The following is a 26,725-nucleotide window of genomic DNA, read 5'->3' on the forward strand; positions in this document are numbered from 1 at the left end:
ACTAAATAGGCCTTTATGTCTGTCAGACGTGTAGTCAAATGTCACATTTGAATGTTTCTGTACTGTGGCCTGTGATGAAACTTTAGTTTCATACTGATTAAAAGTTTTATGCATCACTTTTTCCTAATAAATCATAAACTAAGATACATCACTGATAGTGGGTTAGTTCACAACAATCTCTCTCTCTCTTTCTTTCTTTCTTTCTCTCTGTCTTTCTCTTTCTGTGACAGTCTCTACTGGGACATGTCCTACATCTTGGACGCGGTCCCTGTTATCTGGAGAATAGGAGACATTGTGCTCTCTTTCACACTACAGTGAAACCAATTAAAGTTTGCTGAAAGGATGGGCTGTTGTTGCTGTGATATTTGACAGTTTGGGAAATTGAATATTAAATATATCCAAATGACACCTGAAAAAATTGTTTGCACAGAGAATATGATATTATCTGGGCAGCTCAATTTAAAAATATTGGGCTTAAAATGTTATATAATTTACTCGCATCATTCACTTTTATTTGCTCTCATCCTACAAAAGTTAAGTAATTATTTACTGAAAACATCTAAGTGTTAATGATTGTCAATGTCATCAAATGTCAAACGTCTCATGACCAATCATCATGGCCTGACATTCCCATAAAAGAATGTTCTCTACATGATGAGAAGTAAAATTTAGTGCAAGTGTATAAAAGCACTGTGCTCCTCCTGAATGAGTTCATGAGAGCAGCAATCTTTTGTACAATATCACAGTTTGTGTTTCATACAGAGCGATAACTCACATAGGTTTGGATTGGAATGATGTCATTGTGAATGATGACAGAATGATCTGTATTTGCGTGTAATGTTTACCAGAATTGTATTGATCAGTAAAGTTCTCTTTGTTTAATGCACTTGACACTCTTTGAATTCCCTACTGACACAAAGACAATAAATATATGCATGTCAGGCTTTTCAGTCATATTTACCTTTACTGTGTGTATCTTAAAGCACATTCAAGTTATCATGCTGGGTAATTTGAATGTACAGTAGGCTAAGTTGCTTCGTATAAAAATGCGTAAAAGTTCCAAGTTCCTTCTTATAAAGGTCATGATGTAAGGATAAGGCACAAAGGAATTCAACCAAAGTGTAAGTGAAGGAGTGCATGTCGCATTTAATCTCTACTGTATATCCCCCGCCTCCACTGTTACAGCCAGCCTGATCTCAGATCAGTTGTGTGTCGTACTCGTTACCATAGTTCCGATTGACTCTGCGCGTTTACATGGCGTTCACTTTCAAAATCACAGCAATGATCAACGAGCTGTTTCATCCCGACAGCGCACTTGACGCATGACGCGCAGAATGTGACAATTCCGTGACGACACGAGAAGAAAGCGGAGTCTCGGTTTTAACGTGACCAGCGATGCGCGGCCGATGCGTAAAAGCGCATCTCAATCTCGTCTCGCACCGGATTAAGCGGTTATTGGGTGATGAGGATCAGATGCCGGTCTGACGTGTTCCCGGGGGATTTTCCGTCGCTGTTCAAACCCCGCAGCGCGTTACAAACGCGGACACACGCTTTCCGTTTCTCTCAATGCTGCTATGACCGGCGCGCGTCACTCCCGGGATCTGATTCCTTCCCGCGCGCTGCTGCTGCTCATCTCTGCGCTGCTCGTGCTCGTCAGGTCTGACCCGGGTGAGTTTGTCGTTGACACCTGACTGTGACCCTTGCGTTTGCTGTTTTGTGTATTGCGTTGTTGTGTGTTTGTAACGCGCAGATGATCATTTTTGGGAATGTAATGTATGGAAACTCTTCTGTGTGTATATACGCGGGCAGGTTGTCACATGGCTGTATCTCCTTATTGATTTTTTTCTAGCATTGTTTTTATGTTGTTTTCTTTTCAACTGTAATGAACTGTAATATCAAATCATTTTTGTTCATTATTCATTATTAACTGTTTTGTGTTTTACAATATATAAATGTTTTACTGTATATTATGGAAAATGGCTCGTTTTTTATTATAAATAGTATTTAATATTTAATTTAAAGATGTTTTAGAGTAACAAACAGAAGATATTCATGTATTGAGGTATTACACCTGCCACATGACTATCTGTCTGATTTAAAGTCCTATATAAAAAACTTGGACTGATTTGATACAACATCATTGATCTGGATTTGAAACTTCTGTGTGATGCTGCATATTTAATTCTTTAATGTCAAATCAATTAAATACATTTTTCTCCATTTGGTAAAGCCAACATTCCCTAGGTTACACTAATTTACTTTTGAATGAAATGCCATAATGTGGTTATCTATAAAATAAACTTAATTTGAATTGCTTATACATTATAATTCCGTTTTTTATTAAGTGTCTTTTTGAAAAGTCTGCGGTTGTATAACACACAATACCCCCGCCGCATTTGAGCACTCGTTCATTCATGTGTAAATGTGTCTCTGTGCTTGTGCTTAGCGGATAACCATTGCTCGTCTGACCTCATCTCCACATGTGAAGCCTGTCTGAGGCTCGGCCCTGAATGCGCCTGGTGCTCTCAAGAGGTAATGTGTGTGTGTGTGAGGGTTTGTGCTATTGTTGGGTTGTCAGCGTGCAGTTTGGGGTTGTTTCGTCTGTTGGCGATAACGCTATAGTTCCCTCCCCCAGTGCCCTCGCTTCTGTTCTGAATGTATTTCTTTTTAATTTGACGTAAACCGAGCACTAATCCACAGAAATGTCCAGGAGCTGAGCTCATTATGAAAAGTAAAATACAAATGTTTGGTACTAGTTAAACACTTCAGAACTTAACATAAAGGCTCCTCAATAGGAGCTTTTTTGCATAATTGTATTTGACACATCGTCTTGGGTAACGTATGTATCTGTTGTTCCCTGAGAAGGGAACGAGACGCTGCGTCTTCCTTGCCATACTTCCTGCGTCCCTGTAACGCCGTCTTTGGCAATATTTCAGATAGCGATATACTTCCTGGCTCCCGCGTCACCCTGTCTTTGTCGTTAAGCCTCACCATTGGTTGAATTTGATATACACATTCAGACGCACTTACCCCTGGAGGCGTCCCCAAAGTGTCACCACAGTGATGCAGCGCGAGTTCCCTCGAAAGGGAACTGTAACAATGTATCTTAAAAGGTAACACCATGTAACCTTGGTCTCACTTGAAATGTGTCCTCACATTTAGCCCTTGAATTTGAGGGTATTGGACCTGGAAAGTCCTTGAAAGGTCCTTGAATTTGAAGTTAACTAAGGGTACCCCTGATAATAATAACTGGGAATGAAAGGTGCTCCTTTAAAATCGTTTTGGTTTTAATTGAGGCCTTTATTTGTAAGTGTCTGAACAGAGTCTGTGTCTTTCTTCTTTCCAGAATGATTTTCCATTAAAGGTTATTTTCCTCAGAAAGGGCATTTAAATAAAAGCCTGTCTTTGTAGAGAAAGCCATGCATTGTGGTTAAGAAAATAAGTTCATTAAGTCTGTTCTGTGTGCGGACATTAATCCTGACCAACATCTGAACAACGGTGGTTTAGATAATGAGATTTTGCATGCTGTGTGTAGTTGAAATAAAACCACCCAGTTGTCCTGTTTCTCGTTTCCAGTGACCCTTGACACTTTTGATGGTTTGTTTACCCTGACAGAGGTTCCTGAACGGTGCACACATAAGCCAGAGATGTGGATCTGTTTCTGACCTAAGGGTCAGGGGTTGTAAAGAGGAGTTTATCGAAAACCCACATGTTAAAGTGGAGGTGAACACCATGCTCAGCAGCTCACAGGTGACACCTAGAGAGACTACCATCCACCTGAGACCAGGTAATGTTTGAAGAGAAAGTGGGCTGAAGTTCACTTTGTGTCGCCATACTACAATGACTTTTAAGCCCTTTTCACACAGAGATTTGAATAAAATTCAAGGCACTGGGAAGTTTTTGAAAATATACATACACAGGTCATTGAAAGTGCTTAAATCTATTTTATGCAAGAAGTTTTCTGAAAAAAAAAAAAGTGTAGGATAATTAATTCTAGACTTTTTAAGCACACGTGCTAAACTGTTCGCTTTAAATGCTTATATCTTCTGTATGTGAATGTTGATTCATACCAAAATGCTTTTTTGCATAGTTGTGTTTGACACATGAAAACGTCTCGGGTTACGTATGTAACTGTTGTTCCCTGAGAAGGGAATGAGACGCTGCGTCTCCCTTGCCATACTTCCTGCGTCCCTGTAACGTCGTCTTTGGCAATATTTCAGATAGCGATATACTTCCTGGCTCCCGCATCACCCTGTCTTTGTCGTTAAGCCTCACCATTGGTTGAATTTGATATACACATTCAGACACACTTACCCCTGGAAGCGTCCACAAAGTGTCACTACAGTGACGCAGCGCGAGTTCCCTCGAAAGGGAACTGTAACAATGTATCTTAAAAGGTAACACGATGTAACCTTGCTCTCACTTGAAATGTGTCCCCACATCTAGTCCTTGAATTTGAGGGTATTGGACCTGAGAATGTCTTTGAATTTGAAGTTAACTAAGGTGTGGGAACCCTGGTCTAAACTGATGGGAATATAGTCAGTAAGCATAATGTCAAGAGTTTTGAACAATGTTAAAGTAAACTCATAACTGTAATTGTGGAGTTATTATTTTGTGAGGTGACAGTTGTGCTATTATTCTTGTCTCAGGGAGCGATGCAAACTTCGTGGTGCAGGTACAGCAGCTGGAACGCTACCCTGTGGATCTCTATTATCTCGTGGACGTGTCTGCATCCATGCAGGACAACTTGGATCGGCTGAAAACTGTGGGTCTGGCCCTGTCTCACCAGATGAAGGAACATTCTAGTGATTTCCAGGTTGGCTTTGGCTCTTTCGTGGATAAACCCGTGTCTCCGTATATCGACGTTCACCCCTCCAAACTGGCGAATCCTTGCAGGTAAAGATGATGGGTTACAGCATGCAACTAGATTAACATTTCGGATTTCTTTAATATCTCAGTTCCTATTAGACCATGCAATAAGTCTGTTTTTTATCTTCTCTAAAATGCAGATGAGAACTCAGCATTATCTCAACTGTGCTCAGATACTTGAATGAAACCCAAGCGTTAAACATAATTGTGACCCTGGACCACAAAACCAGTCATAATGTGGGTATATTTATAGCAGTAACCAAAAATACATTCCATGGGTCAAAATTATTGATTGTTTTATGCCAAAACTCATTAGGATATTAAGTAAAGATCATATATAAATATAAATATCCTACTATAAATACACTCACCTAAAGGATTATTAGGAACACCTGTTCAATTTCTCATTGGTGTAATGGTGTGGGGGATTTTTTCTTGGCACACTTTAGGCCCCTTAGTGGGCATCATTTAAATGCCGCGGCCTACCTGAGCATTGTTTCCATGTCCATCCCTTTATGACCAACACAGTATTAGTATGGTGTTTCTAATAATCCTTTAGGTGAGTGTATGTCAAAAATATATTTATCATTAGTAATGTGTGTTGCTAAGGACTTCATTTGGACAACTTTAAAGGCGATTTTCCTTTTTATTTAGAATTTTTTTGCACCCTCAGATTCCAGATTTGCAAATAGTTGTATCTCAGCCAAATATTTTCCTATCCTAACAAACCATAAATCAGTGGAAAGCTTATTTTGTAGATAATGTATACATCTCAATAAAAAATACCCTTATGACTGCTCCAGGGTCACAATTGTGAACAGTAAACCGTGCTGAGATATTTAAGATATGCATCTTTGTTCTTTATCAAATTGGCCCAGATGTGAAGGGTGTAGTTATTTTCTTAAGATTGTTATGTCCACGTACTGTATTGTTTCATTTCTGCAAAGTCTACTTGTTGCCTTTTATGAAGTTCATTTTGTCTTTGGTTCCTGTAAGTTGTCGACCTTGATGATAACGGCTGACAAGTAAAGTAAAAACAGAGAGATCTTCTCAGAAAAAATGTTTAAACAATACTTAAGGTTCTGGTAAAATCTCTCGTTCGTAGACATGGAGATACGCATGTTTATGAAAATGTTCCAGCTCAAGGTCTTCATTTGCTTTCCATTTAATGTTATTGCTGTCTAAGAGATTTTTCTTTCCTTCGTAAAGCTTTTGATGCTCCTGTGTGTGTCTTTGTTGTTGTTCATAGTGCTGTTGAAAGCTCAATGCTCTTAGCTGACTTCAGCAGTATAAATCAAGCCCGGGGATCCCCTGAATATATTATCTAGTGATCTCATTCCAACTAGTGTGGGAATCTGCTCGATGATATCTTATATCAACCACATCTCTCTCTCTCTCTCTCTCCGGTCACAGTAATTATGAGGTCCAATGCAGGCCCGCTCACGGTTTTATCCACGTCCTGCCCATCACAGAGAACATGACAGAGTTCACACGTGTCATTAAGAAGCAGAGGATCTCAGGAAACATGGACACGCCGGAGGGCGGCTTCGATGCCATGCTGCAGGCCATCGTTTGTAAGGTGTGATTCCTTATGAGCAAAAAACTATTACTTTATATACATTTTTACACTAGCAGACATTAACCAATAAAAGAGATGCTTACCATAGCAAACCCCACTAATGATTCGACCCCCTTGTGTTCGCATGACTGTTTGTGTGTCATGAGAACATTATGCTGTGGTTAATGTGGAGACAGCAGGTCTCAGGTCAGAACGACTATCTTTGCTTAGAAATGGGAACATTGCCTAAAGGTTTACATGATGACACACAAGAAACTAATATATACGTAAAGCATTGTTGAAGAGCTGAATCAGCGCCTATAATAATAATCACACTAGCCTGTTTGCAGAGGATGATGTCATCGCTAGAGTTTTAGTCCTCTCATTTATGTGGCTGTTCGTAGTGGAGCGTAAGATCCGCCCAGCGGGATGCATGCTGTTATATCAACAAAGACTCTTTATAGTGTTCAACTGGTGGGAGTTTTCGGTGAATTACAGTGTGGCCCTGATAAATGAAAACTTCCTGAGCGCTTCGGCACTGGAATGAAAATCCGGAAAATGACCTTCAATGAGTTTCAGTCTTTGTAACATCCTACTGTGTGTTGCTTTAAAAGGTTTTGCTATGCCACAGACATGTTTCAGGTGCAATAGTCATCCTTTCTGTTGTTTTAACAGATAAATGTTCATCAGTTTTATTTCAACATTACTTATTGGGTAACTTTACAGTCAACTTTCTCACATACTACCGGTAATTAGAAACAGATTCATGCCATGTAGTCATCCAAAGTCATCTAGATTTGTAAACTGATTCATTTCTACAGAAAGACATTGGTTGGAGACCAGAAGCCAAACATCTTCTACTGGTTATGACTGATCAACCTTCTCATTTGGCTCTGGATAGTAAACTGGCTGGTATCGTTGTTCCTAACGACGGCCGGTGCCACCTGGAGAACAACATCTACTCACAAACTACTACTATGGTAAGGTCAGCAAAATCGTATCCGACACCCAAACGTGAAGTTTGTAGGAACGTGTTGGGAGTGCAGATGTTCTTGACACATTTACATTTTTGAATTTATCAGTGATTAAAATTCTCACACATGCATTATTGCCGTTATTATACGTGTAAACATCTTTGATGTACTGCCATAATGTTTTTGAGTTTTCAATAATTAATAACAGACCATTGGTTTTCCAGGAACATCCAACAATCGGTCAGCTTGCCGAGAAACTTCTAGAGAACAATATTTACTCCATATTTGCTGTGGACCAGTTGCAATATCAGTGGTATGAGGTAAAGTCCCCATCATGACTTTCTAAAAAGAAATTAGTGCATTTTAAATAATGATTTTAGCCTGTTTATGAAAGTTTAATATGTGTTTGTGGTATATACACCTGGAGCAATGGAAACCCTAATGTAGCTGCTATGAACTGTATAGCATTGTGACTAAACTAAAAAGTATTAAACTTGCCAAATTGATATATTTGCAAAAACACTAGGAAGGGACCTACAGATTGTACAGTAGTATCCATGCCCATGCTTCAAGAATAGCATACTACCATACATAATGTAATGTACTGTCCATCTAGACAATTTATGATTGTTTTATCACACATCTAGAGTTAAAGTACCTAGAATTAAAGGGGATATATCATGAAAATCTGATCTTTTTCATGTTTAAGTGCTACAATTGGGTCCCTAGTGCTTTTATCAACCTAAAAAAGTGGAAAAGAAAAAAGCAGTAACTTTGTTTTGGTAAACCATTCTCTGCAAGCATGTGAAAAAATAGGTCATTCAGATCTTATTATAATAATACCGCCACTTAATCTGCACAAATCCAACCATTTAGTGCAGAGAGAGGAAAAAAATAAATGACAGCACAACCGAGTTTCAATTTCAACAAACCTTTATTATGGTGATCAGTGTTTGCATTTCATCGGCTCATTTGCATTTAAAGGGACACATCCAAAAACGGCACATTTATATTAAATTATTTATGGGGTATTTTGAGCCAAAGCTTCACATACACACACTGGGGACACTGCAGATTAATTTACATCTGAAAAAAAGTTTCATAAAATGTCTCCTTTAAGTTAAACCAAGTTTATTTTATATAAGATGTACAGTAACTGGATCAGGGCTGCAAAACGATTAATCACGAATACTCATTTGCAGAATAAAAGTTTTTTTTACATCATATATATGTGTGTGTGTACTGTGTATAATAATTATGTATATATAAATACACACATATGCATGTATAATTTTACGGAAAAAATATGTATATATATAAGTATTTATAATTATATTTAATATAAATTATATATAAATATAAAAAATATAAAAATGTATATACACGTAAGTATTTCTTAAATAAATATTTGTATATTAAATATTTACAATTGTATTTAATATAAATTATATATAAATATAAAAATGTATATACACATGTAAATATTTCTTAAATATATATTTATATATTAAGTATTTATAATTATATTTAATATAAATTATATATAAATACGAAAATGTATATACATACACATGTAAATATTTCTTAAATAAATATTTATATATAAAATATTTACAATTGTATTTAATATAAATTATATATAAATATAAAAATGTATATACACATGTACATATTTCTTAAATAAATATTTATATATTAAGTATTTATAATTATATTTAATATAAATTATATATAAATATAAAAGGTATATACACATGTAAATATTTCTTTAATATATATTAAGTATTTACAATTGTATTTCATATAAATTATATACAAATATAAAAATGTATGTACACGTGTAAATATTTCTTAAATATGTATTTATATATTAAATATTTAAAATTGTATTTAATATAAATTATATAAAAATATATATACACATGTACATATTTCTTAAATATATATTTATATATTAAGTATTTATAATTATATTTAATATAAATTGTATATACATATGTTAATATTTCTTAAATATATACATGCATGTGTCTGTATTTATATATACATAATTATTATACACAGAGTACACACATATATATGATGTAAATAAAAACTTTTATTTTGCAAATGATTAGTTGCGATTAATCGTTTCGCAGCCCTACACTAGACATATTTACATTTATGCATCTCGCACACGCTTTTATCCCAAGTGACTTGCAGTGCATTACAAGATATACATTTTTATTGTTTGAATCCGAAGCACAGGACCATTTGCTAGTTTTGTTACATTTGCTACATTGTTTGTGACAGACATGTTTGAAATGGGTTCACCTTCAGCTGCCTTTACTTCCCTTGGTGATTTACAGCAATCCACGGATTCTGTTGATATTTATTTAACCCAGAATTACGAACACATCAATGCTGAAAATCTTTCTTCCGCTCTCTTGGCAGGATCTCATGGACTTGATTCCAGGCAGTTATGTGGGTCGGCTGTTTCCCAAAGCATCTAATCTTAAAGACCTAGTGGTGCATGCCTACAAGGTAAATATAACCATGACTTTCTCTTTCACTTTGTGCATCCATTCAAGGACAGTTACTGTAGATGTGAAAGTCAGAAATTCCCCCTAACACTCATATTAAGTACCATTTGACCAACACGTCACACTTTGCTCAGGCATGCGTCTGAGATGAGGAATAATCTCGCTCTGGGCACAACAATGTATTGTCCTACCCAAAATCCACTGATCCAGGGGAACAATAGGCTCCATTATAAACAGCCTGTGATTACAGGGCCAAAAATCCTGTGAGCTCCAATTCCCGATCAGCACAAAGCCGCTATTTTTAAACCTTTTCTATCAGGAACCTGCTTATACAAGACTGATCATAGGTTGAGACAATGAGGTCTTTCTCAAACTGACTAACGCCGTGTTTACTCTCCTCTATGTTCTTCTCTAGAAGTTTCTATCAGATGTGGAGCTGCAGGTCGGGGTGGAGGACAGCCAAGCTCACAGGTTCCGGGTGAACGTAACAGCATTGTGTCCCAACGGATCTTTTGTTTTTGGAAATGCTAAGTGTTCCAGCGTTCAGCCCAAACAAACAGTACGAAACCTTTTAAACTCAAGATACATCTGTTTTCAGTAGAAACAGAGATGTTACATTTGATATTGAGCTATTACAAACAACTTGTTTTAAAGAGCACCTATTGTCCAATTTACGATTTTACATTTCCTTTGGTGTGTAAGTGTGTATTAGTACATGTTAACGATATGCAAAAGGTACATATCCCAAAGTAAACAATGACGCGAATTATCATCTCCAACATAAATCTCTACAACAAACACACGGATTGTAGGCAACAGTTTACTTCCTGGAATTTGTGATGTAGTAAATTATCATAATTCCTCCGGCTTTGGACTCACAGCCTGTAAGTTAACTCCTGTTAGCATTGCATTGTGAGCGAATCTTTCAAACATGGTAAGGAGCGTCACATTTCTGGCTGACGTCAGAGGTATTCAGGCCAATCACAACGTACAGATTAGCTGGCCAATCAGGGACACAGAGCTTTTCAAATCCGTGCGTTTCAGGAACAGAGTAAAATCTGGAGCTACAAAAATGTACGATATATGGAAAATAATGTGTTTTTTTAACCATTACCCACGTGGACACATTGTATTATACCAAATACACAAAATAAAGTTGTTTTTTAGAAATGAAATAGGTGCTCTTTAAAGGAACAGTTCACTCAAAAATTACAATCCTGTCTTTACTTTTCCTTTATATGGACGCACGATTTTAATTTACGATTAAAGTGTACTGTTTATTTAACGGATTACTCCACTTTCTTAAAAGAAAAATCACGGTAATTTACTCACCCCCATGCCATCCAGAATGTTGATGTCTTTCTTTGTTCAGTCGAAAAGAAATTAAGTTTTTTGCGGAAAACATTTCAGGATTTTCCTTCATTTAGTGGACCTAACGGATAACAGTTTTAATACAGTTTAAAATTACAGTTTCAATGCAGCTTCAAATGGCTCTAAACACTCCCAATCGAGGCATATGGGTCTTGGTGGTGTAAAGGGTTAATATAGGTGGTGGTAGTGTGATGAACTGTTTTGCTGCTTCAGGACCTGGAAGACTGTGAATGAAACCATGAATTCTGCTCTCTACCAAAAAATCCTAAAGGAGAATGGATCTCATTTACTAAGCATGCTGACGCACAAATTTGTGCGTGAAATGTGCGAACAGATGTTTTCACAAACAAATCGTGATTCAATAAAAACTTTCGTATCAAAATTTCTTCTAAATGTACGCAAAAATTCAAGAAAACTTAATGCTGCATTTACACCAACCGGGGTAGAGGCATGAAGCGCGAGTGATTTTAATGTTAAGTCAATGTGAAGACGCGTTGACGCGCGTCAGGAGGTCTTGGCGCGGCGCGGAAGACGCGTTTCCGCCTCATTCGCGCGTGAAGCAAATGCTTGCTTTTTCCGCGCGTCTACTCCGCTCTACACGCGCAAATGCATCCAAATTGTTCAAGCGGCAAACCACGCGCGGTAGACGTGATTTTGCCGCCCAAAACACGTTTGGTGTAAACTCAGCATTACACCACTCGTACCCAATAATCATGTACACTCTAATCAAATACTAGGCTCTAATTATAAAGTTTATAATATATAAAATTTACATGATTACATTTTATATTATAATATTTTCTGTATTATATATTATTATACATGATCCATATTATTATTATTATTATTATTATTATTATTATATACATTAACCTACTTATGACAAATCTTCACGCTTTCCTTCCTCACTTTTTAAATCTCTATATAAGTCCAAACATCAATCCCTTGATCGCCTGTCTGTTTTATTTTAGATACAGATGTGCGTCTCTGTCATATTAATAAAATGTCATATTTGTTGACACATCTAATACTTCTTTAACGTTTCTCCGGTCGGTGGACAGCAATGGCTTCCTCCAGCGACAACAAAACCTCCCAAATAAAAAATGCAACGCAAAACTGAACTTTACCAATAATAAATATCATCATGGATTTCTTTTCGAGCTCTTTGGCTTCTATGACAAACTGCTCTAAAGTTTTCTGTGGACCAGCGCTGCGCTGCGGAAAACCCTTATATGGATCTGGTTTGGGCGTGTTTTATGCAAATTACCAACCTCGTGCACGTGGCCGCATGTAGAACACTCAAAATTCACTAACGTAAGAACAAGTATAACAACAAACTCATGTGCGTACGCACGTGTTGTGAATTAGGCGGAACGTTTCCGTGAGAAGTTCAAGTGTGCATATAAATACAAAAAACGGATGCAATTATTAGTGAATGAGTCCCAATGTCTGGCCATCTGTTCGTGACCTCAAGCAGAAGCGAACTTGTGTTCTGCAACATTACAAAACACACCAGCAAGTGCACATCTGAATGGCTGAAGAAAAACAAAATGAAGACTTTGGAGTGGCCTTGTCAAAGCACTCACCTCAATCATAGTGAAAAGACCATCATTTTTTGCCAAAACAAATTACAAATAATTACTTTTAAACCACAACTTCTCAACTTGCACTATCCGTGTGACGCACCAGCATGACCTTGCGTAATACGTAATCATCCAAAGGTAACGCATCACAAATATTTGAAATGCACACTTGTGGACCATTTTAAACAATAAACTGACAAAAAGACATTATTGGTATCATTCCACATACGACAATGTTTGAACGCTCCTCTTTCTCCACACTTGTAAACTCTGGAGCGGTAGTTTTGCAAACGCCATAATACGATTACATAATATGTAAGGTCTTGTTGGCTTGTCACACGTTTAGTGCAAGATGAGAAGTTATGGTTATAAAGTACTTTTTTTTTTGTGAAAATGGTGACCGCTTTGCTAGATTAGACCCTTATGCCTCGGTTGGGATGGTTCAGAGTCCTTTGAAGCTGCATTGAAACTGTAAACTGTTGAGGTTTACTATATTTAGAAAAATCCTGGAATGTTTTCCTCATCTCGACTGAACAAAGAAAGACATAAACATCTTGGATGACATGGGGGTGAGTAAATTAGTTTGAGTGCGTGATCCTGATGATGTCACTCTGTCCGTATGATGTCATTCTGTGTGAATATGTGTGTGTCATTACTCCATATTAGCAGTGTTCGTGTGAGAAAACATTCAAAGCTTGTGGAGGCAGTGAGTCTGCTACAAATTTACAAGCTTGTGTGTTTTAAACATTTGTGTGACGTGTCCAAACAGTGCATATTTTTAACATAGCGGAGTGGCTATAAATAGCATTTGCTGTATGTTGAGGATGTCATTGCATGGGCGTTTGCATGGATCCTGTAATTACTTTGTTGTCTCCTCCACAGGTCTTGTTTAACATCACGGTTGGAATGACCTCCTGCCCACCAGAGGGTGCCGATCAGGATGTTGTGATTTCCATCAGGCCAGTAGGATTTAATGAGTCCGTTACCGTGCGAGTCCGGCAGGTCTGTGGGTGTAGCTGCACGGAGTCGGGTCTTTGTCACGATGACCCAAATCCCACGGCTTGTTCTGCAGAGACTATGAAACCGATGGACGTCTGTAGGGAGGACAGGACTAAACCCATCTGCAGTGGCAGAGGAATCTGTGAATGTGGGATGTGTGTATGTGATTCCAGCAGATTGGGAAGCATCTATGGAAAGTTCTGTGAGATGGATGATTTCTCGTGCCCGTATGAGAGAGGGCTGGTGTGTGGAGGTGAGGGCAAAGATGTTTGTATTATCTGTAAGGAGTGTGAGTTTTTATTATTTATTTTATCTCATTGTTTTTGAGAAACAGCATGTGTATTTTGTGTGTTTCAGGGCATGGGCAGTGTGTTTCAGGTGAATGCGTGTGTCTGCCTGGGTTCACGGGTGAGACCTGCGACTGTCCCGTCTCCACTGAAACCTGCGTGTCGGATGACGGATCGATTTGTAGCGGTCTGGGAAAGTGTGTGTGTGGCAAGTGTGCGTGTGATGACCCGCGGCGCTCCGGAGCGTTCTGTGAGACATGCCACACCTGCTACAGCTCGTGTCAAGCTCAATGGTAATCTCTTTCTCTTTTCACTGATGCATGGTGATGAATAAAGTACTAAATATAATACCAAAGCTGCAAGCAGCAATGAAAGGGCCCTCGCATGCATGGCCAGCGCCACCCGATGGCCTTGGGAAAGAAGTGAACCGTGAGGATATGCATTTAAGTGGGTAATTATAGGAGGAATATGGCAAAGCTATTTTAATGTGCCACACCTCCTTTTGGCAGCAGGTGGCGCTTTGACTGTAACTGATTATCATTGTCATGTTGATGTGTTTAGGCCAGGTCCCTTATCAAACATATGAATCATGGGGCAGGTCAGACATTGTGTGCTTAAGTTACAACAGCTTCCTGTATCATGTCAATACATCAAACTATGCCAGGACGCCACACACATGCCTTTCATCGAAAAGTCAATATGGTCGCAATTTATCATCGCAAAAGCATTAGCAAAGATTAGACCGACCAAATATAAAGTTGATCTGGTTAAATCTATTTGAGAAGTTAATCAAAGTATAAAACATGTCACTTTTTGGTGCTGCTATGACTTTAAGTGAATACTGGCTTTAGGCCAGGACCCTTGAGGGCCCATTATACTTCTGCGTAGGGCCTGTGCCGTAGCTTTGATGCCCTAAGCGACGAGCAGGCAGTATCCACGCGAGTTACCCACAATAGCAGAGCAATAGCAAAGCCCAATAAACCCACAAATGAGAAGACCAGCAGTGATGGAGGAAAATAAACAGTTTGAGTTAAATATCATCAACTTGGCTCATCTTTGTTTTGAATGTCATAAGCAGAAATCCATATAAGGAAATGCGATGCAAATCTGATGACCTGATGGGAGGGGATCAAGAAGACCAATCACAGCGCTTGCGGTCCGTGTAGCATTGACACGCTTCTACATTTTGGGAGAGATGAACGTCAGGCCATGCCGTAGGCTACTTTGTAGGGTTCGCGTCTCTGCGTAGGCTACGCAGTACAATCGACACAGAAGTATAAAGCCCGCTTTATCAAACATGTGAAGCATGTGGCAGATTGGACATTGTAAGCCTGAGTTGGAACAACTTCCTGTTTCATGGCGAAACGTCAAAATTTGTCAGGCCGCTACGTATACACCCTCCAACTAAAAGTCAAGGGGTCTCATTTATAAAGCATGCGTACGCACAAATCGGGGCTGGAAACATGCGTACGCCAGTTTTCACGCAAAGGTTTTGATCTATAAAAAACAAACTTGACAGGAGAATGGTCTTTCAAGGTGGGATCTGAGGATGAATTATGTACGCACACTTGCAGGTTATCTGTGATTTATAAAGGGAACATTGCTTTGTTTTATAATTCTTAATATTTTTTGTCGTATGCCAGTTTTTGCCTTTGTGCATACGTACACTTTTAGTAAGGATCCTACACACAGTTTTATAAATGAGACCCCTGATCTCCGCAATTTAGCATCGCAAAGGCCTTAAAGCAACATTATGTAGTTTTTTTACCTTTAAATAATGTCTCTAAAATTATTTCAGTGATAGAACAACTTTTAACTGGACAAATTGTACTGTTGCTGCAACCTGAGCAGCCTCCTAGCTGCTACAAGCACACTCTGAAAGTAGCGGTGGAGGGTAGGAAACACAGCCCCGCCCCTCCCCCTGCCTGCAGAAGAGTGTCTGATACCAGGCACTGTTGTGCTTTTTAACCACATGGGGGAGCTGTAAGTCATTTTTACATGGAAACTACATAGTGTTGCTTTAAGAGGAGACTGACCAAATATGATGATGGAGTTCACTGAAATATGACATCTGGAAATGGCAAAAAATTTGAGAAAATTCAAAATGTCTGACTTCTACCATATGTCTACCAGATGTAATTTTTCGCCACTTCTGATGCTTGTGCAACATTTTCGAACATGTTTAGGCCCTCAAATATGCGATTCATTTTGAAGAAGAAGAAGAAACGGAGCAAAAACAATAAGGCCCTAAAAATAGTAGAATATTTTCAATATAAAATTGACTTTGTAAAAGAAACTTTTGTTAAACAGATGTACATTTTAAAAAGAGGGCCTCAGTTTATTTTCTGAGTTGTGTAACTGCTTAATGACTTTATCTATTTTTCTCTCTCAGGGATTGTGTAAACTGTCATTTATCTAATGAGCTGGGATCTAACAGTGTCCAGCTTTGTAATCACAGCTGCACCCCATTGGTGGACTATGTTGATGACATCAGAGGTCAGTGATACAGATTTAACACAAACCTAATAGCTCTGAGCGTGTTACCTGCCGGTCATGAGAATGGAGCCGGTGACCTTCGGGTTACTTTTTAACCATTATGCCACAGCGGTCCCATTGGCTTGATGACTTTAAACGCCTCTTATATATGAGATAATGATCATAATGATAAAGCATTGATTAGCAGGAATGAGCTGTCGTAACAAAGAGTAAAATATTTGAGTGTTATTGTGTAACAGGTGTAATTAAATAAACTGTGCTTATATTTAGAGCTGGTAAGAGGAAAATACTGCCTGTATCCCACCAAGAATAAATGTCATCATCGCTTTCTCATGGATGTGACGACAGACGGACCACAGCTGCACATTAGCCGGCATCCCGGTGAGACTGAGTTTATGTTTATATATCTCCTCCTCCAGCTGTTTACTCTTCTTCTAAGCATGATGCCCCGTTTTAAGACACTAACATTTTTATTATCTTGATGATAAGATTTTGGAGTGAAATATGATCTGGACATTTCCCATCAGTTTGCTCTTTTATAGTTTAATAGACACACTGGTACACTTACTGTAGTTTAATAAACTTCCAGCAGACAAAATGAAAATTGGCACACATGTAGATCAGTAGTTGACAAAAAGCCCTTTTCACACAGACATTCCGGAAAATACACGGGAAATGCATCCTGGATTTTTCCGGAATCCTTAGAGTTTTTGTTCATTCACACTGCCATGATTACCCAGCATCTGATGGTCCCGGAAAGACAGGTGACCTGTTGAAAGTCCCACCCTCTCTTCTACACAGCGTCTGAAGTTTGCATATTTTTTATTATTTCTCTCTCTAGAAACAACTCGCGTGCATTTTTGTTTATGATAAGATTATAAAGGAGCGCGTGAACGCACAGTTCTATTCTGATGAATGATCTCATCTTCTGAGTGGATATTTTACAAGCTCCCTGATCTCTGCTTTAATACAGTTTTCAGACATTTCTCATCGTGATTGTTTATATGCATTTAAAACCCGCATTTTGAGGAGCTGAACACTATATCTTGTTAGGATGACGCGTGGGTATTTTCGTTTATTATAGCTCAAATGAGCACGTGACGCGATATTCTTTTATGCTGCTAAATGATCTCCGTTTCAACGCAGTAAATGACGAGCTAACTTACCTGATATCCGCTTCAGTCCAGTTTGCTGACATTTCTCATCGTGAATATTGTAAATCCCTCATTTTAAAGAGTTGAACCAACTTCATGTTGCCATGACACGTCCTCACTGCGTGTCATTGTTTATGCGTCTCATTTATCATTTCCTGATAACTGTTTCAATCTAGTTTGCAACATTTCTCGCGGTGAATGTTTATATGCATGTTATCTCTCGTTATAAGGAGCTGAACCATAACTTGTGTTGTACGACACGCCCATTATGGCATTGTTTCGGCTTCTTGTTCACACAGAAGGTTTTCCGTATATCTGACTAGGTCCTCTTTCCGGCAACGATCCCAGAAAAGATTTACAGGACGAGTTTGTGTTCACACAGACGCTTGTCTGGCTATTTTACGGGTATTTTCTGGGACCAAAGGTCTGTGTGAATGGGGTTATACAGTAAGAGATCTATAGTTTTGATCTGTACTCTATAGTATATAGTATAGATATGTGCTTTAAAGAAATGCATGTGGTAGAGGTAGAGGTCTTCACGAGTCCACTTAGATCCGAAAACCAGAGGTCAGATCTGAAAAGTTTCATGTGTGCCTCGGACACGGGTCTGGTATACTATTAGCGGCTTTGGGTCTCGGGTAATTTAACTCTTTCCCTGCCATTGACAAGTTAACTTGTCAATTAAGAGAAAATGCTTCCCTGCCAATGACGAGTATTTACGGCTTTCCGCAATACCGCTATTATCCACCAGGTGGTGCACTTCCGCAACTTATAAAACCCAGAAGTATCGCCCTAGGGCAAACAGCTGTATGTTCGTGTAAGTTTTGAGGATCACTCTGAATTTAATCTTCACAAAAAATGCAATTATCTCAGCTTTTTGCTCAAAATGTTGTGTTTTTAAAGAAACCTATCCATATTTGAGATGTTATGAACTGATGATGAATGAAGGTATGGTAAAACTTTTTTTTTTAAAGCAGAGGGTCTGTTCTTTTATTTGATATATTGTATGTTTATATGAAGAGTTTGGTTTCAAAACGCAATAAATCCATTTTGACAAATTTCGGTAAAAACATGTTTTCTATACCAAGAAAGTGACAAGATGAAAACCACTTTTTTCTGTTACAAACTTTCACATAGCATCTTTAGGTTATAATAACATAAAAAATTCAAATCCATAATTTGATTTTCAAGGATTTATTAAAAAAACTGATTTTTTTCCGCTAAATGCAATAAATCCATGCCGCATTACCACCGTGGGTGTGCATTATTTTCGGATAATTCAATGACCTAATGTTAATTATTCCTTACTTATTGCATTCTCCAGAGAAGGATGAGTGGTGTTTATCAGGTTTTGGGAAAAACGCGATAAACACGGCGGATATCGGATTTTGCATAAAATTACTTTTTAATACTGACCAGATACAATACTGATTTTGATACAAAACTAATTTTTTTTTAATGGTGTTTATCACGTTTTGGAACCAAACTCTTCATATATTTTAAGAACAACATTTTCTGGAAGACATTCAACATTTGTGAAAATCATGAAAAATGCTAGCGCTGGTTGGCAACTAAAAAAAAAAAAAAAAAAACGCTGGCGGGTAAAGAGTTAAAATGAATGTGATTTTGCCGAACGGACATGTGAAGACCTGAACCTGTGTTCTTGCGTGTGTGCATCGAGTCCTTTTCCAACCCCCCTCTGTTTGCCAAAAGCATTTGCGACATCGTGTGACTGGCAGTAGGTTAATTTTATAATTTTTGTTGTGACAGACCTGTCAATCAAATTTTAAATGCACACTGTAGTGGGGACCTTGATGTTGTTGTCAGAAAACAAATTAAATGGAGCAGCGGTCCAGATTGGTTGCGAGGCCACCCGGGGGGGGGGGGGGGGGCTTCTGACTGCAGGCACGTCGGTGCCGTTAACATTCGGGTCCAGTCGGGTTCACTGTGTTGGGTCGGACTCTGGTCTAATTTTGTCAAGTTTTTCTCGGGTCGAAAAAATTATTTATGCACGTCGGGTTCGGGTACAAAGTGATTCGGGTCATAAGGTACATTTCTTTGGACAAGTGTGAGGTCTGCATCATTTGAGACATTTCTTTTGAAACTAACAGAGACATGTGAAATTAATGGGTTTTCTTTTAAAAAGTCTGTTTTTGGTCTCAATTTGTTCTCAGTGCTACAATTAGGATATAAAAGATTTGTGAACTTGTTTGTGCTGATTCTTTCTTACAAGTGTCTTATAAAGCCAATCGCCCCAAATGTCACATTGGACAAACCCACACCCCTCACTGTTTCTGAGAAAGAGCATTCAGTGTGTGCGCGACCTGCATTCTTTATCCTCAGCTTGATCTCCTACTTCCAGATTTCCATGGAAACCTACAAAATGTCAATATGGTGCTTTATCGTCTTTGTGGATCACAGCCAAGCTGACTGGATTTCCCAACACTGACCGCACAGGGAACAGAAGGAGAGGATCTATATATCGGTTGTGTGTTGATCGTCATCCGTGAGCTAGCAAAAGAATCTCACACAACAGTCCAGCTGGTTTGGTGATCGGTGACTTTGGCCTGAGGGAACTCAGCTTCCCGCTGAAGACCACACAAACATCTGCCTAATGTTTAGGTTTCCGATGATTTTTTGGACTCTTTTGTTTTAAGCAAATTCTTTACTGAATTGAGCTGTCACATTAAGTGTTTTGAAAGCAGATGGTTTTAAGCAAGGATCAAACACAGCTGAGTGCTTAAATAAAGTCATTTTCACACAGAGATTACGGAAAATGCATCCGGGATTGTTTGATTTTTGGTTCATTCACACTGCCAATGATTTTTTAGAATCTGTGCGTGCATTAACACAAACACCATGAAGATCCCATAAAGACATGTAATGTATTTAAAGTCCTGCACTTGGTAGTTTTTTCATCATCTTAAGTTTGCTAATTTTTTAAAAGTTTGCCATCCAGTCACTTTTATCGCTAAAACAGTCTGTTAGTTTACAGAAATGGTGTTTCGTTAGGATGTGAGGAGATGTAAAGCTGGGTATCATCCGCAGAGCAGTGAAAGCTTGTGTTTCCTGATAATGTCTCCTAGAGGTAACATATGTAACGAGAACAGGATAGGACCTAAAACGGATCCCTGCGGTACGCCGTATTTAACCGGGGAGTGCTAAATGTGATCATAGGGAGTGCATGATGCATTGTTCTGTCATACTGGTGATTGATGCTTTAGCGCTGATAGTGACAAACTCCCCGATCTCTGCTTCAGTCCAGTTTGCCGATATTTCTCATTGTGAATGTTGATCTGCGTTTAAATCAAAGAGCTGAACCATAACTTCTTGTTGCGATGACACGCGCGTCCTCACTACGGCACACACCTTACAGCATTGTTTCTGTCTCTTGTTCATACACAATGCTTTCCGTTAATGTTACGGCAATGTTACTAGGTCCGTTTTCCGAGAATGATCCTAAAACATTTACAGGACATGTTTGTGTTCACACAGAAGCCTGTCTGCCAATTTTTTGGGAATTTTCTGGGACCAAAGTGCTTTGTGAATGAGGTTTCACAGTACAAAATCTGGTTAATGTCTCAAGTTTTTTTCCTAGGCAGCACAAATGTGATCTCTTCAGTATCTCAGTTGTTTCTCTTAGGTGGAAGTGTGAAATTCAACGGAAAGCAAATGATGAATTTTGCTCCTACAATTTCAGTGTTTCTCCTGGGACTAAATGTTTGTGTGTTTCCTCTAGAGTTTATGGTCCTAAAAATTGTGTTCAGGCTTTCAAAGACACCAAAGCCATTGACTTCAATATGAACCCCAATTTTTCTCATCTTTCTGTCTCATTCATGTATTTTTTATTTCGACTTAGTGATGTTTCATTTAGGTTTCAACCTGCCTCAGATGTTTTTCCAAACATTCCTAAGAATTCCCAGCCCACACAAGCTATGAAAGAGCAACTGCTGAGCATTAAAATATTCCTGTGGCTAGAAGAATGATGCAATGTGGGGATTTTAAGTTAAAAAATAATTTTTATTGTGTTTTTTTTCATCTGTCAGTGTGTGATTGGAGTGAGAGGTCATTCAAGACGTTTTTCAGCACTTTCCTCCTGACGGTGATGTTGGGTATTAGTCTGCTGACCATAGTCAGATATCTACTGAGGACAAAAGACTGTGTGTGGCAGGAAAACCCTGACCAAGAGAGCTGTAAGGTACACAATTATATCTTTTTGTTTTAAATCTCTGCCTCGGTAAGGAGTGTAGGACTGCAACTAACCATTACTTTCATAATCGATTTTTTCGAGTATTACTAATATAATCTTTAATTTTGATGTTTTAAGGAAGATCTCTTGACAGAAATGCAATATAATATACATAACTATATTATGAATGGTGTATAGACCTTCTAAATAAACTTTTTTACCTCAGAATGAACAGTTTTTATCTACATACTAGTGACGGCTCGTTAAAATAAGTGCCAGCTGCACATGCGTTAAAACTGTTTATGATAAAAGAGACGCTTACATTCACAAAATACATGCAAGACACTCACTTAACTCTTTCCCTGCCATTGACGAGTTATCTCGTCAATCTGCAATACCGCTATTATCCACCAGGTGGCATGTCCGCAACGGACCAGGTCCGCAACTTATAAAACCTGGATGTATTGCCCTAGGGCAAACAGCTGTATGTCCGTGTATGTTTTAAGGATCGCTCTGCATCTGATCTCTATCAAAAGTCCTTCACAAAAATGGAATTATCTTAGCTTTTTGCTCAAAATGTGGTGTTTTTGATGAAACCTACACATATTTGAGAGGTGATAAAAACAGAACACATGAAGGTAGGATGAAACAGATTTTTTTTGTTTAAAAGCAGAATTGTCTGTTCTTTTATTTCATATATTGTATGTTTATATATATTTAAAAAGGAGCATTTTCTGGAAGGCATTAAACTTTTGTGAAAATCATGAAAAATGCTGGTGGGAGTTAGAAGTAAACTCCGATTATGCATGAGATTATACGAGTATCTGGCGTCTCTTTTATCATAAACCCTTTAGACGTATCTGCAGCAGGCACTTATTTTGACAAGACACGTGATGCACATAGGTTCACTCAACGCGCCAAACACATATTTTGAAATTATGAACCACACAGATGATGGGCTACAAACATGATGTGACGAACTTTGCATCATGCGCCCTCAAAAAAGAAGTCACCGGCCACCACTGCTAAATACACGGCGGTTCCCCTTACATAGAAGTCATCATTTTGCGCCACCTAAATGGACAAACTGTTCTATATGTTGTCTCAGATGATGACGTGTTTGTCCTTAGCTGGCTGTCTTAGCTTCTCTATGCATTTTGAAGGAGTGTAGGGCTGCAACTAATGATTACTTTCATAATCGATTATTCAAACACTTTCTTTTTTTCAATTAATCGGATTAACATCTATTCGGATTATTATAGCAAAAAAATTAAACTTTGTATTTAAAAAATGCAAAAGCCTATCAGCTGGAGTATTACTAATATAATCTTTAATATTGATGTTTTTGTTCTTTGCTGGCTGTCTTAGCTTGTTTATGCATTTTGCAAGCCGTTGGTTGCAATTCACAATCTCACCACAAGACCCCGCTAAAAATCTACACAGTAGACCCATAAATAAAATAGTTTGTCTAGTTTTTAAATTGTAAATTGTCTTTAACTCTTTCCCCACCATTGAAGAGTTATCTCGGCAATTAAGAGAAAATGCTTTCCAAGTTTTTACAGCAATCAATATTTTCCACTATAATCCACTAGGTGGTGCCCTTACACATCTTACAAAACACTGAAGCAACCACTGATGCAAAAACAGTAAAAACTCTGTGTATGTTTTGATCATCGTCCTGAATCTGATCTATAACAAAAGTCCTTTAAAATGCAATTATTTCAGCTTTTTGCTCAAAATGTGGTGTTTTTTTAGGAAATCTACTCATATTTGAGAGGTGATAAAAAGAGAAAAAAAATGCTCTGTTCTTTCATTTGATATATTGAACATGTTCTGCAAGGGATTAAACTTTTGTGAAAATCATAAAAATGCTGGTGCTGGCTGGCAACTTAAAAAAAAAAACGCTGGCAGAAAAAGAGCTAAATATCATAATATAAATAAACAAAATGTAAAAACGGCTATTTCTATCTTCACAAAACATATTGAGATGTAAGATTTAGGGATGCCCTGTTGAGGAAATGCCTTGCATCTTGCCTCAGATCTTCAACTTTTTTTAGACATTGATTGCTGTTTCATGTTAATTTGTTAGCTGCACAACAATGCTGATTCTGTATTTAAAACTTATAAATACTTGATAAATTCTTGTTGATATGTCTCAATACAGGATTCAGCGTATGTTCCCTCGACCAATGAGAAGACGATAACATACAGGAGGGACCGCTTCCCGAACCAGCCGGTAGAAATTCACTCACACATTCTGAAGATGCCTATGGGTAATGCGTGGCAGTGACGGGGTCAAAGGTCGCTCCAGAAACCAATCACAATTTACAAAGCACTTAGCTGAAGCAATAACCTGTGTTTTTAATTTATTACATTAAAAGGCATTAAATGTTTCTTATCCTGGCGGCACACAGGGTGAAGAAGCGAGGTACGAGCTAAACCATACACAAATACCTTAATGAAACTTTTCGTTTTGACACCGATCACCTCTATAGATGGGCCAGTTACCTGTAGATATTTTCAGTATGTTAGTTGTTATGAATGAATGAACACTATTTATTTAACACTACAGAATTTGCATATGTTCTGTATGCAACGGTATGATAGTGCTTGCACTATTTCTGCAGTACGTATAGATTTGACGAAATGTGCAGTATACAAGCAAAGTACGGTACATTGTGTTAGATACTGTATCCCACAATGCTATGCGCTCTTGATTGATTTTCAGTGCAAAACTGCTTTAAAATGCAACATTTGTCAAATAGATGGCACTTATACTTACGTAATGTAATGTGATGTAAACATAAGCATCACTTAGACACATTTATTGTTGCATTAATCAGCATACATAAAGAAGTATGGTTACATTCCCTAGTGAATTTAGTCTGTGGGAAAACCTTTGATGTGGTGTGTGGTGTTAGTCTGCCATCTAGTGTTCAACTCACACATAACAGCCTAACCATTCACAGAGCAGCATCTTTATTAGAAAAGTGGCATTTGGGTTTATTATTAAAGGTGTAAATATTTAAGTAAATATGAATTAATGGTGAATTACAGAAATATTTTCTGCACTTATAACTGCTCAAAATTTGCTGCACGATTGCCTGAAAAAACTGGAATTTTTCCTGAACTGGTTTACTGTATGTTCAGGTTCTTGTATTGATTTTTATTGATTGCCTGCTGGTCAGTATTTATGTTGTCGTGTACTACTGATGTTGTTGTTTTTTTTGTAGTTGTTGTTGGGCGCTGGAACCAATAATACAGTGGGCAATGGTAGAGTATAGGGTTGCAAATTTCTGGTAATTTTCAAGGATGGAAAGTTTCCATGGGAATTAACGGGGATATATGGGAATAAATTGGGAATTGGAAAAGATTGCACAGTTGCCTATAACAGGGAACTTAACCTCCTAAGACCCGAGCTTTGGTTTGTCTTCTTTTCAAATTTCTTCCTGTTATTTTGGGGTTAGGAAGAACCAATAAATAAACATGAAGCAGTGTAATTGTCCACTTTTGGATCAAATAAATCCAGGCTTGATGATTTTAAGTTTAAGATTCTTCAAAATTGTATTAGCTTGCATGCATGTCTGCTTATGACCAAATCAGTTGTTTATTTATGTTTGTATAGTTTATATACTGTGCAAAAGTCTTAAGCAACCATCACCAGCTTTGATGTTTTAGCAAAGTCTTAATGTCCATCCATATTTTTGTTCACCCTTCTTTTATTAAGATACAGACCAGAAAATACAGGAAATATGCACACAAATTTAAAAACAAAACAAATTTCAGGACTGAATGTCTTTTTCAGGCATCAGTCAATATTTAGCGTGACCTCGAAATACATCGAAACACATTTAGAGGTTTTTTGAGGAGACTGAAGTCATTCGATTAGAATTAGAAATCAGGATTTAATTTCATCTAGGTTTAAGAAATCTTGCGGTTTCCTGCTATTGCTCAAGTAGGAGGATAGTTCAGCCTAAATACTTGACACTTCAGCTTATATTTTTATATTGTTTTTAATACCACATACACATTTTCTGGTTGTATTCTAATAAAGAGACTGAGAAATAGTTGTATATGATCACTATACTAAACAAAAACCACAAATCTAATGGTACAGCATGGTGGCCTGACTTTTGCACAGTACTGTACATTTCCCAACATTTCCAAATAATTCCTGTAAATTACCATTATATTTTCCAATTTGGAATATTTCCTAAATAATTAAGTTCCCATGGAAATTATCCACCCACTTTGCAACCCTTGTAGAGTTCATACCTCTGTGGTCATTACCGTAGTATTCCTGTGGCTCTTATACATCCAGTTTTAACACTTATGTTTACATCTGGTAACACTACATAATTATTTAATTCAGTTTTGTTGTTTAGTTTTTTTTAGGAATAAATGATTTGAACTTTTTTTCTATAGGGTAAACAAATCCTGGTATAAAGCAATAGTTTTAGCATTTGAGGGCTGTGAATTATACTTTTTTTTACTGACTGTATTTGTGAATGCACTTGGATCAATCAAACTAAATCTTTATGCCGGCTATTTCCTGTTGTACCCTGTTGTCTGATTTATTTAAACAAAAAATATTGTTTCAATAAAACACACAACATCATTATTTTGTTTCTGTAGAATTTTTCAGTCAACATAGTGAATATTTTATTAACATATATGTATTTATAATATTGATATTTGTGTGATTACAAAGCCACAACAACGA

At 37.7% G+C, this 26,725-nt stretch overlaps 1 protein-coding gene across 2 annotated transcripts; it reads left to right on the top strand.

Annotated features, from left to right (window-relative positions):
* The first annotated feature begins 1,184 nt into the window (after window positions 1-1,184).
* Window positions 1,185-26,725, top strand: itgb8 (integrin, beta 8). Of its 2 annotated transcripts, none has more exons than XM_065284871.1 (15): window positions 1,185-1,668; window positions 2,447-2,532; window positions 3,616-3,787; window positions 4,650-4,896; window positions 6,283-6,448; window positions 7,249-7,407; window positions 7,626-7,721; window positions 9,835-9,924; window positions 10,339-10,482; window positions 13,760-14,129; window positions 14,234-14,456; window positions 16,556-16,659; window positions 16,930-17,040; window positions 21,860-22,011; window positions 24,167-26,725. In XM_065284871.1, the coding sequence occupies exons 1-15, from the start codon at window positions 1,575-1,577 to the stop codon at window positions 24,290-24,292; spliced, it is 2,340 nt and encodes a 779-aa protein (XP_065140943.1). In that variant the 5' UTR covers window positions 1,185-1,574; the 3' UTR covers window positions 24,293-26,725. The 2 variants fall into 2 exon arrangements, with proteins under 2 accessions (XP_065140943.1, XP_065140950.1); XM_065284878.1 differs by having other exon boundaries at window positions 21,860-22,006.

This window comes from Paramisgurnus dabryanus, chromosome 19 (assembly GCF_030506205.2).
Source record: "Paramisgurnus dabryanus chromosome 19, PD_genome_1.1, whole genome shotgun sequence".
In the NCBI taxonomy this organism is placed as follows: Eukaryota; Metazoa; Chordata; class Actinopteri; order Cypriniformes; family Cobitidae; genus Paramisgurnus; species Paramisgurnus dabryanus.